The 16,494-nt window shown below is 34.0% G+C and overlaps 3 protein-coding genes across 4 annotated transcripts; 1 reads left to right on the plus strand and 2 right to left on the minus strand.

Annotated features, from left to right (window-relative positions):
* Positions 1 to 1,028: 1,028 nt before the first annotated feature.
* On the minus strand, positions 1,029 to 4,281 carry LOC108202812 (ADP-ribosylation factor). The gene is made up of 7 exons (XM_017371352.2): positions 4,161 to 4,281; positions 3,035 to 3,190; positions 2,725 to 2,795; positions 1,815 to 1,934; positions 1,589 to 1,707; positions 1,415 to 1,496; positions 1,029 to 1,302 (listed from the first exon to the last, which is right to left on the minus strand). The coding sequence occupies exons 2-7, from the start codon at positions 3,180 to 3,182 to the stop codon at positions 1,297 to 1,299; spliced, it is 546 nt and encodes a 181-aa protein (XP_017226841.1). The 5' UTR covers positions 3,183 to 3,190; positions 4,161 to 4,281; the 3' UTR covers positions 1,029 to 1,296.
* Positions 4,282 to 5,670: 1,389 nt separating this feature from the next.
* LOC108202813 (ADP-ribosylation factor 2) lies at positions 5,671 to 8,095 on the minus strand. The gene is made up of 6 exons (XM_017371353.2): positions 7,846 to 8,095; positions 7,275 to 7,345; positions 6,452 to 6,571; positions 6,193 to 6,311; positions 6,019 to 6,100; positions 5,671 to 5,906 (listed from the first exon to the last, which is right to left on the minus strand). Exons 1-6 carry the CDS (start codon positions 7,991 to 7,993, stop codon positions 5,901 to 5,903), a joined length of 546 nt encoding a protein of 181 aa, XP_017226842.1. The 5' UTR covers positions 7,994 to 8,095; the 3' UTR covers positions 5,671 to 5,900.
* Positions 8,096 to 10,698: 2,603 nt separating this feature from the next.
* On the plus strand, positions 10,699 to 16,032 carry LOC108202801 (probable boron transporter 2). Of its 2 annotated transcripts, none has more exons than XM_064084894.1 (13): positions 10,699 to 10,839; positions 11,428 to 11,540; positions 11,648 to 11,730; positions 11,811 to 12,003; positions 12,125 to 12,263; positions 12,547 to 12,712; positions 12,985 to 13,151; positions 13,246 to 13,419; positions 13,520 to 13,615; positions 13,821 to 13,958; positions 14,075 to 14,394; positions 14,511 to 14,778; positions 15,492 to 16,032. In XM_064084894.1, exons 2-13 carry the CDS (start codon positions 11,437 to 11,439, stop codon positions 15,771 to 15,773), a joined length of 2,130 nt encoding a protein of 709 aa, XP_063940964.1. In that variant the 5' UTR covers positions 10,699 to 10,839; positions 11,428 to 11,436; the 3' UTR covers positions 15,774 to 16,032. The 2 variants fall into 2 exon arrangements, with proteins under 2 accessions (XP_063940964.1, XP_063940963.1); XM_064084893.1 differs by lacking the exon at positions 10,699 to 10,839 and adding an exon at positions 10,863 to 11,217.
* Positions 16,033 to 16,494: the final 462 nt, after the last annotated feature.

The raw sequence follows: 16,494 nt of genomic DNA on the forward strand, positions 1-16,494 counted from the left end.
AAATCAAAACATAACGTTAGTGACAAAAAAAAATCCAACGTTTTTTTAAGGAAAAAAAACCAACATTAAATTTTATTCAGAAAAAATAAAATAAAATAATTTTTGAAATTTTTTGGAGTCTCAAAATGCGTGTCCAACTCTCGTCCTCCAAGGTAAACTACCTAGGACACTACATAAAGATATAGACACATATAAGACCGACATTATATTACAGACTAACACTATATTTTAATAATACTAAAAAAATAACATAGTGTTAATAATCAAATCCGAACCTAATATTAGTGACAAAAAGAAGTCCGAACCTAACATTAGTGACAAAAAAGAAAAAAATTATAGTTCAGTGGTAGGTTTCTAAACTAATAATAAGTTGGGTGGTAAAAAAATCTATTTTCCCATTACGTAACGATATAATACATATAATGCAAAAGCAAAACGTATAAAGATAATTTTAAATAGTTGTTTACAGAAAAAAATCGTTCATTGAATTATTTTTCCATACAAAAGTTGTAGTGACTAGTGAGCTAAACCGTTCTTCCATTTCAAACATGATTTGAATAATATTGGCTCAAAGCGCATAAATCTGATTTTTTATTACAAAGTTGGTAATTTTAGATCGATTCTTTTTGAGGATTACTTACATTTCAAATTAATAGTTTATTTTAATTTTTCATAATTAAATTGACCCTTTTTGATGATTAATTATATATTTCTCTATATATTTTTTTGAAAAACTGAAAAGTTACTTGTCATTTGCTGCATCAACATTCAAGTAGTTTAAGCTAGATGCTCAATCTTTTTTTTTTTGGCAAAATAGACGAATTCTTCGAAATTTAGATTCATAAAGGTTATGACTCATAACCTCTACCATAACCTTTACGAACTTGTAATGATTTGAAATCTTTACAAACTTATAATGACTTGACGACGGTGTCGGAAGCATATAATTCTAAAAATTGAAACATACTCTAAACAATAGTAAAACTGGCACCGAGGTCCAATTAGTTTTGCCTTTCCAAGTAACTTGATAACTTGGCAAAAAAATTCCCCATATAAACCAGCATAGATGAAACAGGAAACCAACATCTAATTGCTCTGTAGCAATGTATATTATTAGCAACATGAATGTAAACCATCAGCACGACATATTACATCACCATTTTACATTCTCACATCATCAGAACAACACCCACAATAGGTAATTTTAAAAACTATAATATCAGTAACACCGACACCCAGGTGACGAGTGAGCCGATAGATTGACTTGGGTACCCGATAAAACCATCAAGAAATTCCCTAAGCCTGAAAATGACAAAAGTTGTATTAGAAAACACCACCAATTAAGTACACAATTTTTTCGCTATATAACAAAGAAACAAGAGCAGTCTAGTCACCCAACAATTACAAAACCCACCTTGTTAGCGATATTGTTGGAAAGCCAATCCAGTCCCTCGTATAGGCCCTCTCCAGATGTAGCACAGGTGCTTTGAATGTACCTAAAAACTCAAAGAGGAGTTTGTCAACTATTTTGTTCCATTTACATAGCATATTACTTTTCATTAGCATGTTGGAGAATAATTCTAGTTACCAGTGTCTCTGTCGAAGTGAATGCAAGCCGAGTTTGTCAGTGATCTCAGCTGCATTCATAGCATTTGGAAGATCTTGCTTGTTAGCAAACACTAGGAGCACTGCATCTCTCAGTTCATCCTGCAAGTGAGAATTTTAAGGTGATACTTTACAGAAGTACATTTTGCAACCCTTACTAACGTTTAAGGTCTCTGGAACTCATAATCAAGTGCAAGACCAAGCAGTACCTCATTCAGCATCCTGTGGAGTTCATCTCTTGCCTCCACCACACGGTCCCGATCGTTACTGTCCACCACAAAGATAAGCCCTTGTGTGTTTTGGAAATAATGCCTCCATAAAGGACGGATCTGAAACCATAGCCCAGGTTCAAATAAGCATTCAGGAGTATTGAAAATTCTTGGAACATTAATGTGGGAAATAACAAAATATATAAAACAATAACAATTTATATATTTTTTCAGAGACTTGAGTTAATCAGCTAGGCAATTGTCATAGAGGATTATTAGTACAAAGTAAAGTGCTGCAGGGTGGAAATTAGTACCATAATGCATTTTATATTTGTTAATACCACTCCAACTACTGGACATGAAACTTATTTTCCACATTAAACTTCATTACATACCTTTGCAAACATTTGCCAAGGCAGCAAGAGTACTAGAAGACATTTAATAGTGACTATTGATGGTTTCCTGATAATCAAAGTTCTAATTAAAGACTACAGAATAGCATGAAAATTTACAACTGCTAACCGGGAGAAGAAGCTCACACAATTGATTGAGTTTCAATATATCATTCAATGCATTTTAACACAGTAACAAGTCAATGTCTATTATTCAAAATAACTTTAATGATCGTCAGTAAACCAGTATCAATAATTTTGAATGAAAATTAGATATCACATTTCCAGATTATGGTAATCATATTATCAATGCTTTTACTAAAGAAACAAACTGGTAAAGTTCTGAAAGCTCAATTACAGAAGCAACAAGTATGGTACCATGAGCCCAAGAATGATTATGAGAATGATCAAAACTATCAGAGTACATCAAATAATGGGGGTTACTGAGTTCTCAATGAAACCACAATTATATAGTTAAAAAGGGAAACACAGCAGCAGAATATTTCAGTTGCAGTTACCTTGTCCTGACCACCAACATCCCACACAGTAAAGCTAATGTTCTTGTATTCAACAGTCTCCACATTAAAGCCTGCATGGAATGCTCTGTTATTCAATCTCATAACAATGATAGATATCTTATGATAACTCGCTTGATGACAAAAAACGGTTATTTTATACAAGTCGAAGGTAGTGTCATTCTGCAAGAGATCAAACTTGCTTTAAAGAAAAAAAAACAATAAATCTTTGTCGGTCGTAACAATTATATCCTTATCTTAATCCCAAGCCAACAAGTAAGAAGAAAGTAACAAATTTAAGATGACAACATACCAATTGTTGGAATAGTGGTGACAATTTCACCTAACTTGAGCTTGTACAAAATTGTGGTTTTACCAGCAGCATCGAGACCAACCATGAGAATGCGCATTTCTTTCTTAGCAAAGAGACGGCTGAAAAGCTTGGTGAAAGAGAGCCCCATCTTTATATCTGATACAAGCATAAATGGAACCAATTAATTAAAAACATCTAAATACTCTCCACCATTTTATAGTAACAGTCCAAAGCAAACCAAACTAATAGGGTGATCAAACACACAAGCAGCAGTCAAATTACAAACTTATACAGTTTTCTTATCAGTTGCAACTTGCAACAAAACGCCTTATCAATTTATCATAGACAAAATGGTTTATCAAAGTGGCCACTACATAACTAACAAAAATACCGAAAAATTCAGGGCCTCATATCGGTCACTTTTTAGGCAAAATTGCTGATTTTCGGTGGTAAGTTTGAGATTTTATTACCTTACAGTCTTACACTGACTTAAGAGTGGCGAATCTGAGACCCCAAATATATTGGCCATAAATTTGAAACTTCGGTGTGCAAACTGATACACACCTCTAAAATTGACATGTACAGTTCGAGATATAACATGTGAAACACAACCTTTACATGAACTAATCTCACTTCCATTTAATAGACCGTACCACATCATTTTTTCCCTAAAATATACAAACAACATATATTGCACGATATATAGATCGCAACTAGTAAGAAAACAGGCTAGCTTCCCTAAATCGAAAACCTACAATTCACAATGAAACAAAATGAATCAAACCGGAAACAATGATTCTGCAAAAACAAGCAGTCACGATGAATGCAGAAACACACAGATCCACACATTCAGCACATTTCACAGATCAAAAACAACAGTTACAATATAATTCATAGCTCACTTTTATTCACAGATGGGCGATATCAACGCACTAAAACAGAGAGAGAGAGTGTGAGAGAGAGGGAGAGAGAGAGAGAGAGAGTTCAAAATCAGAGATCAGTTTTGAAGCTAAACGAATCTAGCTATCTAATACATAGAGATCATGCAAATCAACAGCGCAAAACACATATGAATTGATTAAATAGTGAAAATGAATGAGATCTATAAGATGGAGACATGGCTTACGATGAGGTTGAAGATCCGAGCAGAAGAAAATCGCACAGCCAAACACAGCTTTATTTTTTGATTTTATATACAGGCAGGCAGTACAGTGTTTATATAGTGGAGACTAGGGGTGAACATGAACCCGTTCAACCCGCTAACCCAACCCAAACCAGCCCTTTTTTAGGCCGATTAACCCGACCCGTTCAAAACCGAAAAATAAATGGGTTAATTTTTAAAAAACCCGATAAAGTTGGGTTGGGTCAGAGTTTTACAGATTTTAACCCTAACTAACCCAACCCAACCCGATTATATATATACACGTGTGTATAATATTTACATATCTATCTTACATTCTTAAGTTTATCCCGATCAATCTTTAACCTAAATTTGATTTATCTAGAGTGTGTCTATACATTTACAATAATAATATGGATAATTTTAAATATCTCGATAACTATAAAATGTAAATGATGACTTTTGGAATTTGAACATGGTTAATGATCTGTTAATGAACTGATGTACAACTTATAAATAAGAGTCCGTAACTGAGGGTGTATACAACAATTTCTTATTATTTCACCATTGTTCAAATATTTCACTAATGTAATAGGCTTCTCTCTTCAATTAAAAACTTACGCATCGACTAATATTAGTGAATGATTCATAGAAACTGAGTAACTATAAATATATGTATGCCGACTGTTACTAACTATCGACGTGCGAGTGAGTATATTTTTTTTTCCTATCCCGATGAATGACTAAATTTTTATTAATTATTATTTTCGCAAGTTTAACCCAAACCAATCCGACCCAAACCGAATTAATTGGGTTGGGTAAGGTTGGGTTATATAAATTTTTTCCGGTTAATGGGTTAAATTTTTATTAACCCGCACTAATTGGGTTAGGTCATTTTTTTCTAAAAAGCCGCCCAACCCAACCCATGTTCACCCCTAGTGGAGACCTCTTGTTCCACAGTCTCAATAACCTTGTGATTTTTATTCTTATTCTACAATAATTATTGGTTTTAGTGACTTGAAATTTTTTTAAATTTATTTTAGGGAAAAAGTGAAAAACTATATATTTTAATTTGTTTTAAGGGATAAGTTCTTCAATTTTGATATTGAAAATTGTCCCAAGTTATATGGTTGGTTGCGGTATTGTAAAATGAAAATCAGATTTAATCGGTGAAATCACGGAACAAGAATTAGTTGGAGATTAATTGAATTGATGAGATATAACCAGTTCAACGAGTTATGGAACATGATTAATTGTGATTAATCACATGAATTTTAGAACAAAGGTTTTGACCGTGACAGTATAGTAAAAGTAAAATATCAAATAAATACTAATTGAGTTATTATGTAAGACAATATTCAACAATTATAAGTAGGTCAACAGTGGGGGTTCGATTCCCCGGTCCTCCAACATTTTACTCCTATTATAGTGTTGATTTTGTTTTGTCATTTTTCAAATACAAACTGATCTTGGTCCCATCAACAGTTGGAAATTTTGCTATTTTGAGAATTGAATGTAATCTGCTCAAGTATAAGGCCACTGTTTATTTCACATCTTTACAAATTACAAGCAAGTATGAAACACAGATCCTCTGAAGGCAAGGCTCTGGGACACTAGTACATCATCAAAACAAGCATATGGTAAGTAATTCACGAAAGAGTAAATGAGCAACAAAAGACAGCCAGGCGAAAGGTGATGCCTGCAACGGTTGATTGGCTCCGAATGATAGAACCATCCAGATATTTCTTACACCTGAAATGGACCGACGAATGTAGTATTAGAACACAATACTAATTCAAGTATATATGTAATGAAAACATTTACGGAAGGAACAGAATTAGTTGTAGCATAAAATGGATTATACCTTATTAGCAATGTTGTTAGAAAGCCATTCCAGTCCCTCGTATAGGCCCTCTCCAGATGTAGCGCACGTGCTCTGAATGTACCTGAAGAATTCAAGAGGTTTTATGTCAGCACTTAGCAGGAGCAATGTCGATACATTATGTTTCCATTTACATGTCAGAGTGATTCTACTTACCAGTGTCTTTGTCGAAGAGACTGCAAACCAAGTTTGTCAGTTATCTCGGCTGCATTCATGGCATTTGGAAGATCTTGCTTGTTTGCAAACACGAGGAGCACTGCATTTCTCAATTCATCCTGCAAATAATAGATTGTACGTAAGCAAAGATAAGAGTGTCCTTCACATCATAGAATAACACTCTGCAGAAGACCTTTCTTCATCCCCTACTAGTATTAGGTTGAAGTAAAGATTAATGAAGTGCGATATCCAATAGTACCTCATTCATCATCCTGTGCAATTCATCTCTTGCCTCCATCACACGCTCTCGATCATTACAGTCCACTACAAAGATGAGCCCTTGTGTATTTTGGTAATAATGCCTCCATAAAGGCCGGATCTGAAAGCATGACCCAAGTTCCAAATAAGCATTCAGGAGTATTGATATTTTAAAACATGCTTGGGAGAAGAGCTACAATTATAACAGGGTAAAACCGAAAAATCTTAAAACTGAAGTTAATAAACTAGGAATCATCATAATTTAATGAAAATCTCGTACCAAGAAAAATATAGATTAACACTAACAAATCATTTAGCCAAATGTTAAGGACTTAAAAGTTTTTCACAGAAACGCTCTGATAATTTCCAACAATTAGCCTAATTCACTAAAACAACATGATCATCCTCCACAAAGGCTGAAACTTAATATGTGAAGTGTAATCCTCATGAAGTGAAATTCATCTTCCACTTTAAGCTACGTTACATGCCTAAACAAACGTGCAAGCATATACCAAGAATATTATTATTGCAGGACATTTAGATTAACTCTAATGCTTCTCTGCTAACCAACTTCTAATAAAGGCGACAAAGTACTGGTTAAAATTTCAAGTGCTTATAGGCAGAAGAAGCTTGCACAATTACTTTAACTATGAAAGAAGGCTAAATGACAGCAATCACATTCATTTAGATTATGATTATCATATAACTGCAGTGCCTCATATCCTCGGTGCAATCAGTATAAAAGTGCAGTAAATCATCTAGTGATTTTAACAACAAAAATTGCGCAGGTAAATAAAAAGATATAGTATATCTGTCGCATTTACCTTGTCTTGCCCACCAACATCCCACACAGTAAAGCTAATGTTCTTGTATTCAACGGTCTCTACATTAAAACCTGCAAATAATGATCCGTGATTCAATCCCATTACAACAATAGATACGAGAAATTCATTCACTCTGTGACAAAACTTGTGCCTAAGATGGTAGATGAACTGGTGAATCGATTAATGGATCTACCTAGATTAGTATCAGAGCAGTGAAATTCAAACTGCAGCTTGAGCTTATAAACAAATTGATTAATACCTTGAGGTTAGCCGGTTAACTGAGTTCGAGATTCTCACATTTTAAATTTGAAGGCTAGTTAATCTTCTGGCCAAATATGTAAAATATAGCCCTTCAGGGGGACGGGGATGCGATTTAACATTTAATTTTTATTCAGAAACAAAATTTTAAAAATAAGTTATAAAGTTATAGGATAAAAGTGCGTGTTGAGCAGTGAAAAAAATCGTACAAAATTGAATGAGACAGAGGGAGTAACGCCTTATATTATTCGATGAAAACTAATTAAAACAGAAAGAAAAGATCCCGAAGAAAATTTTAAAATGAGTGACATACCAATGGTGGGAATGGTGGTGACAATTTCACCCAACTTGAGCTTGTACAAAATTGTGGTTTTACCAGCAGCATCAAGACCAACCATCAGAATTCGCAGTTCTCGCTTAGCAAACAGACTGCTAAGAAGTTTGGTGAAGGATAGTCCCATCTGTTTATCTGATAACAATAATATTGTTTTCTTATTGTTTGAAACTTATGATGAAAAAGAAAAGCTTAGTTGTTTAAATAGAGGGAGTTTGAGCCAAAAAGAAGCATGGTGATTGGTTGTATGATCTCATGGATTAAGAAAGTCAGCGAGTCAAAGTTGTGAACGGAAAGTTCAACTTGCCGAAGTTTCGCTTGCCTTGTGCATGAAGGAAAAAGCTACGTAATTCAAGTAAAATCATAGAAATTTCCCAGGAATTAAATTAATTGGCTCTATATTATTCTCAATAATGATTAAACTTCAGAAAATTGCTAAACAGGATATATTTTTCACTTAAATTGTTGCTGTAGAATTTTTTGAATCCAACAAATTGTTGTTGTTAATAATTAGTATCCTTTATCTGTGATTTTAATGATTTTTAATTTTCAATTTTTTTGGAGAAAATTTTTCAATTTTTTTTTTTTTAAAAAGAAGCTAAACTGCTCTCGCTTTTATTCTTCACGGCTCAATGACTATCAGCTGACGTGTATCCATCTATTGGTATATCTTGTTGCACTTCCTCACTGCTTCCAGCGGTTAACATTTGGCCTTCTCAAACGGGTCATATTCATGCCGCTCTTATTGCTCGATGTACATTATCACTTCCATGATATGTTATTCCCTCCGTTTTTATTATTTTTTTTATAATTTATTTATCATCAAAATTGAATAAAATTAAAAATTAAAATTATTAAAAATGAAATTCTAATATTGCAGTCCTAATAAGAACAAGTCCAATACAATACTTAATGCTACAGTTTGAAAAACTCGAGAAGAATATGTATTCACCTTCAATGCCACGTCTCATCCACGATTATAGATGAAGTTTAAAAATATTATATTCTACATTAAATATTAGAACATGTTAAATTTATTAGTAAATATATAAGAAGATAGCGAAACTTGAAACTAGTATGAAACTGGGATTGAAGGGCAATTTTCATTTTAACATCAATAAACACGTACATTTCGACGTTATAATACAGTAATAGCAATAGATATTTGATATTCAACATTGAAATTGCTTTAGGAGTTCATAATATTCATGATGATGAGAAAAAAACAAATGCAATTTTACCTCTTGTCATATGCTTGCCCTGGCAATTGAATTGTGAAGAGGATACCTGTCATGTTATTTGTCCATGTATTAATTTACAATATTTGTTTCGACTTGACTCAACTTATTCATCGGACTGCATGCATGTGCGCAGTATTATAGTTTAACACAAATTTATCATGTTAATATGTTCTCTAAAGGGGAAGGAATCTGCTTGGTCTTCTCACCAGTGTTTACAGTTGGCCGAGGTCCGTATACTCAGGCAAACAAGATGAAAGTGTAAAGATAAAATTTGCAGGCACTGATATACTCATAGGATTGAATTTGTTTGATTTATTTTATTTTTAAAAATAGATAACATATGAAGAAAGACATATTTATGTATCTTTTCTGAAAAAAATATTTATTTTAAGAAATAAGATACATGAAGAACATCTTTAACTACTTGTTTCAAACAGATAATCAAAAAATCACAAACAAACATTTTTTTTCCCCGAAAACAAGTCTATTTAATAAAAATCGTTGCCAAACAAGCTCATGCGTGTCACCTTCGCACACAAATAACATGCGTGCCAGAATAGTCGAATTATATACGGAGTATGTAATATGTAGTCATGAAGTAAAGTAAAAAGTACCACAGTGGTTTTTTTGAGTTAAAATTGGGTGGGTGAGATCTGGTGGCGAAGGAAAATAAAATAAAGTACGCGTCTTCCGAAAGATTTTGACTCCAGAGTAATAGGCTGTTGCCTGATCATCATGATTGAGTTCTTGTGAAAATGACAGACTTAGTATAGACCAAACTGTGTAATCGCTTTTATGTTAATTTCACCAATAAAATTGTAGGAGAAATTTTTTGAAAAAGTAATTTAAATATCTAACCTTACTCAATATATGTGATCTAAGTCTTTTTAATTATTTTTATATTTTTATTTTTATCAGTTTGTTGATGATTCATTATTAAGTAACAAAAATCTAAACCGTAGTAGAAATTTTTTATTTATTTTGATTCTTCTGTTTTTAGAAGTATTTATTTTGATTCTCTTTGAAATCAATTTAAATATTTTATTGGTGAAATTTTTGTTAATAAATATTTCATACCAGATTCATGATGAATCCAGGCACCGTCACGGATATCATCATCATCATTGTATTAATTGTTGTTAAAATCATATCAAGTATTTATTCTCTAAAGAAAATGTGCCGTTCTTGCCTCACACATTTGCCATGTTTTGTTTTTGTTACTGAAACTACTTGTTGGTGTAGAACAAACGTAATAACAAAAATCGGAAGTCAAAAACTAATTATTTAATCTATGAATTTATGATTTTTAGGAGATTTTTTCGATAAATCAAGAATTTTTAAATCAGAATAATAATCAATAAATCAATAAAATATATTTTGAAAATTAGTTCTCAACTAATCAGAGATTTTTCAATTAATCAAAAAATATTGTTCGTTCGGAAAATTGACATGACATTGTACCTATTTGCTGAATATCTGGACATGGCTGATTCAACAATTATTCTCTCCCTATCAACATAATTGTGGGGTTCTGGTCTGGTCCGCACATGTTTTGTTTACTATAATACTTTAATTTTCACACTGTAAGAAGAAACAAACAATACATATTGTCACACTCACACAAACTGTAAAAAAGGAAACTATGATAGTGCAGTGATTTGCGTAGGCTTGGCCAAACTCAAATCTATTGCAAGTAGCCAGCTGTTCATCTTTTCAGGCAGCTTATAATTTGGTATGCACTGTATCATTCAACTATTTCTGAGGTTGTTTTCTAATTTGTTTATCTATCTTTAATGAGCCCATTATGGTTAAGCTCTCGGAGTGGTATTAATTACGAGTGAGCGAGAATCGAATTCAGAATCAAAAATATTTAAAAAGTTTGAATTTATTTATTAAGTTTGTGCTGTTCAGGGTCTGCAAGTAAAGTTCCTTTTTCTACCTTTAGACCCACATTGTAGTTTGCTTTTAGCATTCTGAATCTACTCTCAAATTACCCTTTTTGAGCTTTAAATTTTGGAAGCCTTGTTTAGTTATTCTGTGTGTATATAACATACATTCCCTTAGCATTAGAAAAAGAAAGGGAGAAGGTTTGTTGTTCATCTTTAGAATTGTAAGTTTGTTTTTTTTTCCTGATTTGAAAATTTTGAATTAGTCATTGTTTTTATATGCATGATGTGGTGTGTTGTTTTAGTTTTTCTTTTTGGACTGGCAGTTTTTGGTATCATATTTTATAAGGGTTTAGAAGAAAGATTCAGAATCAAGAAAATATTTGGAATTTGTGAAATTATTGTTGCTTAATTGCTTGAGTTACTTGCAATAGGAAGGAGAAATGGAAGAGAGCTTTGTTCCGTTTCGCGGAATCAAGAATGATGTTAAAGGAAGGTTGATGTGCTACAAACAAGATTGGACTAGTGGCTTCATGTCAGGTGTAAGGTATGTTTACAATAACCTTATCTTGAATCTTTTAAAATTATGAGGAGATGTATATTCTCCAACCATCCGGATCTCTTATACTATTTTTTGTTTTTTTTGATATTTAGGATTCTGGCCCCTACAACATATATATTTTTTGCTTCAGCAATTCCTGTGATATCATTTGGTGAACAGTTGGAAAGAAGTACAGGTATAATCTGTTGCATCTTTCTCAGACAATCCGATATTCGAAATTCTGATCTTTTTACAATTGGTGTCTTGGATTGACAGATGGGTCACTCACAGCAGTGCAAACCTTAGCTTCTACAGCAATTTGTGGTATTATACACTCTATAATGGGAGGTCAGCCCTTGCTTATTCTTGGAGTTGCAGAACCTACTGTACTTATGTACACATTCATGTACAACTTTGCGAAAGATAGACCAGAGTTGGGACCAAAGCTCTTCCTAGCTTGGACTGGATGGTATTCAATTGTTATTTGTGTTTCAGATCAATTCTGTTGATAAGTGAAGTTTTAGTTTTGAAATTTGCTCATTTTTCACATGTTATAATGTTACTGTCTACATGGAATGTTGTCTTTGCAGGGTATGTGTTTGGACTGCAATTTTATTGTTCCTTTTGGCTATTCTAGGAGCTTGTTCAATCATTAATAGGTTCACTCGTCTGGCGGGAGAATTGTTTGGACTACTAATTGCAATGCTTTTCATGCAGGAGGCTATAAAAGTAAGTGGCACTTGTTAATCCTATACAGAGACCATTAGTTAGTAATTAGAGTTTCAAATTATCGTGGACAACATATTGTGGTATTAACCAGATACAAAATTTGTAGGAGACTAACAATGTCAGTGTCCTGACCGAGGCACCAGTAGTGAATTTGATGTGTACCATCTCTTTGGTACAGCAATAAGAAATTAAATTATAATTGAACGACGTTGTTTCTGTAAAAGTGTTTGTCTTTCTGATTAATTTATATGAAAGCTTTGTCAAAATCACTTGTTGGATGTAGGGAATTATTGATGAATTTCGTGTACCAAATGGAGAAAATCGTCAATTGACAGAATTTCTACCATCATGGAGGTTTGCAAATGGAATGTTTGCCCTGGTTATGTCCTTTGGCCTCTTGCTCACTGCATTGAAAAGTCGAAAAGCAAGATCATGGCGATATGGCTCTGGTAAGCATGTTCGCTATATTTTTAGATGATCTTGGACTAAATAAACTTTAGCATGCGCAATGCCAATTTCTTCACAGAAAAGTATAATAATCAGATCTCAGTTGAATGATTATAATATAGGGCCTGGGCAGTAGTATGGTGTTGCATAAAATTGGTATCACCCACTCGGAAACAAACAATTTGAAAATTTTATTTTGATAGATAATGTCAAAAAGTGCATGCATCATGTTTCCTCTCTACGTGACTGTAATTCATGTTTTCTCCTTTTACAGGTCGGCTTCGGGGCCTCATTGCAGATTATGGTGTTCCATTGTTGGTGGTTGTCTGGACAGCTGCCTCTTATATTCCATCTGGAAATGTCCCAAAAGGAATTCCAAGGCGACTCCTCAGCCCAAATCCATGGTCCCCTGGTGCATATGAGAACTGGACAGTCGTTAAGGCATGTTTTCCTTTGCACAAAAGCAATTCATTTTGCCTTTTTACTCTCTTAAAATGATTTAATAATATGTACGTATGTAATTTCTAACTTTCAGAATATGATGCAAGTGCCTGTCCTCTACATAATTGGGGCTTTTGTTCCAGCCACTATGATTGCAGTTCTGTATTATTTTGACCACAGTGTAGCATCTCAACTTGCTCAACAGAGTGAATTTAACTTGCGGAAGCCTACTTCATTTCATTACGATTTGTTTTTGTTAGGATTCATGGTATGGTGGCAAATCCTTCCTAAAAACTAACCATTTAGTCGTTTTCTGTCATTTTATGAAACCTCCACTCTAATCAAAATGACTTGTTACAATGTTGAAGGTCATATTGTGTGGCCTTACTGGAATCCCCCCATCAAATGGTGTCATTCCACAATCTCCAATGCATACTAAAAGTTTGGCTACACTTAAGCATCAGGTTTACATTTACCACAGACACATTTCTTACACCGCTCGTTTAATATTATAATCTTAAACTAAAGATGAAAATCGCGGCTGTCTGTATTAGCTAGTTAATATTCATCTCCGTATCTTAGCATTTAATCACACAATATACTTTTATCACAATGATATTCACTGAGCTCAGCATATTCATTGCTGCTTTGCCATCTTTTTGCATGTAGCTTCTTCGTAGTCGATTGGTAACGACAGCACGCGAATGTCTGGGCAATAACAGTAGTCTAGATCAAGTATATGGAAAGTTACAAGAAGCCTATGAAGGGATGCAGAGTCCAGTGCATAACCAAGAGCCATCAGCTCGAGTACGGCGCTTTCATGATTTTCATTTAACATAGTTTTTTTTCCCCTTATGTTTCCCTTTTTGATCTACATACTTGTACACTTAGTCAACATTATTTTAAATTTATTCTTGGAACAGAGATTAAATGAATTGAAAGACTCAACTATCAAATCAGCTTCCAGCATGGGAAACATTAATGCTCCAGTTGATGAGTCCGTTTTTGATGTTGAGAAAGAGATTGATGATTTGATACCTGTTGAAGTAAAGGAACAGAGAGTCAGTAACTTACTGCAATCTTTAATGGTGGGAGGATGTGTTGCAGCCATGCCTCTGCTAAAAAAGATCCCAACGTCAGTACTCTGGGGATACTTCGCATATATGGCTGTTGAAAGCTTACCCGGAAACCAGTTTTGGGAGCGGATCTTACTACTATTCACAGCTCCAAGTAGAAGATACAAGTAGCTACTTTCCCATGAACATTTGTACAAGTTCAGTTAATTTTTAATTTCGCTAAACTGATTCTCTGCAACTAACCAATATGCATCTGTTTTTTGTTTTTGTTACGTGTTAACAGAATATTGGAGGACAACCACGCAACTTTTGTTGAAACTGTACCTTTCAAGACAATTGCATTTTTCACAATATTCCAGTCAGCTTATTTGTTGATCTGTTTCGGTATCACCTGGATTCCTCTTGCTGGGGTGTTGTTCCCTTTGATAATCATGCTTCTGGTTCCTATTAGACAATACATTTTACCCAAGTTTTTCAAAGAGGAACACCTTCAAGATTTAGATGCAGCAGAGTATGAAGAGGCAGCTGCTTTACCATATAACCTTGCAATGGTAAGCTTTGCATTCTCTCATTAATATAAAGAATCTTCTTTACCTTTTTATTTACAAATTTATCTTCTACAATTTCAACTTTCTGCATATACACATAAAAAGGATATTTAAAGTTGGAGGTAAAATAGTCTGTTAGAGCATCTCCAACGGTGTTGGCTATAATCGTTGGCTAAATTGGACCTGTAAGACATTATGTAAAATTTGCTGAACCTGTAATACATTTTGCTTTAATGGTATTGGCTATATTGGTTGGCTATAATTTAAAAATAGTATGTTATTAATATTTTAGATTGTTAAAATAGAATATATCAGTTTAATATAGTAATAAATGATGTGCAATCTTCCTACAGATTTCTTACAGACCTGTAGAGGTTCAACAAATTTAGCCATCCATAAGAGGTTGGCTAAAATTATAGACAACAGGTTCACGTGGTTGGAGTACTATTTTTTCAGGACGTTGGCTATATTTTTTAATTTTGGAATGCCAACTCACTTTTTAGACAAGGGCTTTGTATGGTTGGAGATGCTCTTAGTTTATACACAAATCCAGTGAAAATATCAAAGGATATATTAAAAAGATGAAGAACCAGAGATTCATCAGATTAGGCTTATTATCTGTCATATATTTTGTAGTTGGCGGTTCTCTCATTCTACGAGCCAGCTACCCTTTCCATCCAGCTTATATTCTTTTTACCTTTGATGTCTTATTGCAGGACACAGAGATGGGTTCCAGTGCTTCATTTGCAGATGAGAGGGAGATTTTTGATGGGGTGATTACCAGAAGCCGGGGAGAGATCAGACGTATGTGCAGTGTGAATCTGAAAGGAAGCAGCGAAAAACCAAAGAAAAGCTTCTTGAAGAGTTTCTCTGATATAGGATACAATCCTCGAGTAAGTGAAATGAGAGGGGATATAAGTCCTAGGTTGGGAGGTAGACGGCCATTTAGTCCCAGGACAACTGAAGGAAAACCTTCACATTTAGGAAAACATATGTGATAGTTTAGTAAAGGTAACATCTCTGCCAAAATTGGATTCATTTTTAGGAGAAAGTGTTCTAGGAGATAGCTTGATTGTATGCAGCGGATGGTTTGTCCTCTATCACATGTTTGTCTAGCCTCTGCAAACCACCATGAATAGAGCCTCAGCTCCGTAGCCATGTATAGGCACAGTAAAAGTTGTGTTTTGCGAGTTTTTGCAAAAATATCTTCCACGATATGTGTATTCTCTTTAAATATGGCCTTTTCTTTTGTTTCAAGTGGCTACCTCTTTTACTCAGTACCACTATATACTGAGCACCATTGCTGCTAAAATACTTGGGTCGATTCAGTTTGCTCCTGAATTTTTCATGATAACTCTGTCCATCACGGGGACCTTTCTCCGTGTGTTAGTGCTAGGTACCCCAAATCAGTAAATATGATAAATCTTATTTACTTGTGATATGTCTAATAAGAAACTGCAGTGTGTAATTTGAGAAATATTTTGAGATCGGATTTGGGATCTCCGGCATTTTTCTGTTAAAAAAACTCCCTCAACAATGCTGATCGTGCCATCTAGGCATCTAGAGGAAACTGCACAATTGAAGCACCGGAAACTGCACAGCTGCAGCTGAAAGACATTGGATTTTATCTTGAAAATCTAGCCGAAAATAGATTGCCTTAAATTGCAGGACATTGTATTATAACAAATGCCACATAATTATTCAAATATATTTGAATCA

This window comes from Daucus carota, chromosome 9 (genome assembly GCF_001625215.2).
Source record: "Daucus carota subsp. sativus chromosome 9, DH1 v3.0, whole genome shotgun sequence".
NCBI classification, from domain to species: Eukaryota; Viridiplantae; Streptophyta; class Magnoliopsida; order Apiales; family Apiaceae; genus Daucus; species Daucus carota.

Excerpts from the sequence above, each read along its gene's own strand:
- LOC108202812 (XM_017371352.2), bottom strand. The coding sequence starts at position 3,182 with ATGGGGCTCTCTTTCACCAAGCTTTTCAGCCGTCTCTTTGCTAAGAAA. Across the intron at positions 1,935-2,724 it reads ATGTTGGTGGTCAGGACAAG|ATCCGTCCTTTATGGAGGCA; the intron begins GTAACTGCAACT and ends CTATGGTTTCAG. Across the intron at positions 1,708-1,814 it reads TCCACAGGATGCTGAATGAG|GATGAACTGAGAGATGCAGT; the intron begins GTACTGCTTGGT and ends TCTCACTTGCAG.
- LOC108202813 (XM_017371353.2), bottom strand. The coding sequence starts at position 7,993 with ATGGGACTATCCTTCACCAAACTTCTTAGCAGTCTGTTTGCTAAGCGA. Across the intron at positions 6,572-7,274 it reads ATGTTGGTGGGCAAGACAAG|ATCCGGCCTTTATGGAGGCA; the intron begins GTAAATGCGACA and ends TCATGCTTTCAG. Across the intron at positions 6,312-6,451 it reads TGCACAGGATGATGAATGAG|GATGAATTGAGAAATGCAGT; the intron begins GTACTATTGGAT and ends TATTATTTGCAG.
- LOC108202801 (XM_064084894.1), top strand. The coding sequence starts at position 11,437 with ATGGAAGAGAGCTTTGTTCCGTTTCGCGGAATCAAGAATGATGTTAAA. Across the intron at positions 12,004-12,124 it reads TTCCTAGCTTGGACTGGATG|GGTATGTGTTTGGACTGCAA; the intron begins GTATTCAATTGT and ends TTGTCTTTGCAG. Across the intron at positions 13,420-13,519 it reads TGTTTTTGTTAGGATTCATG|GTCATATTGTGTGGCCTTAC; the intron begins GTATGGTGGCAA and ends ACAATGTTGAAG.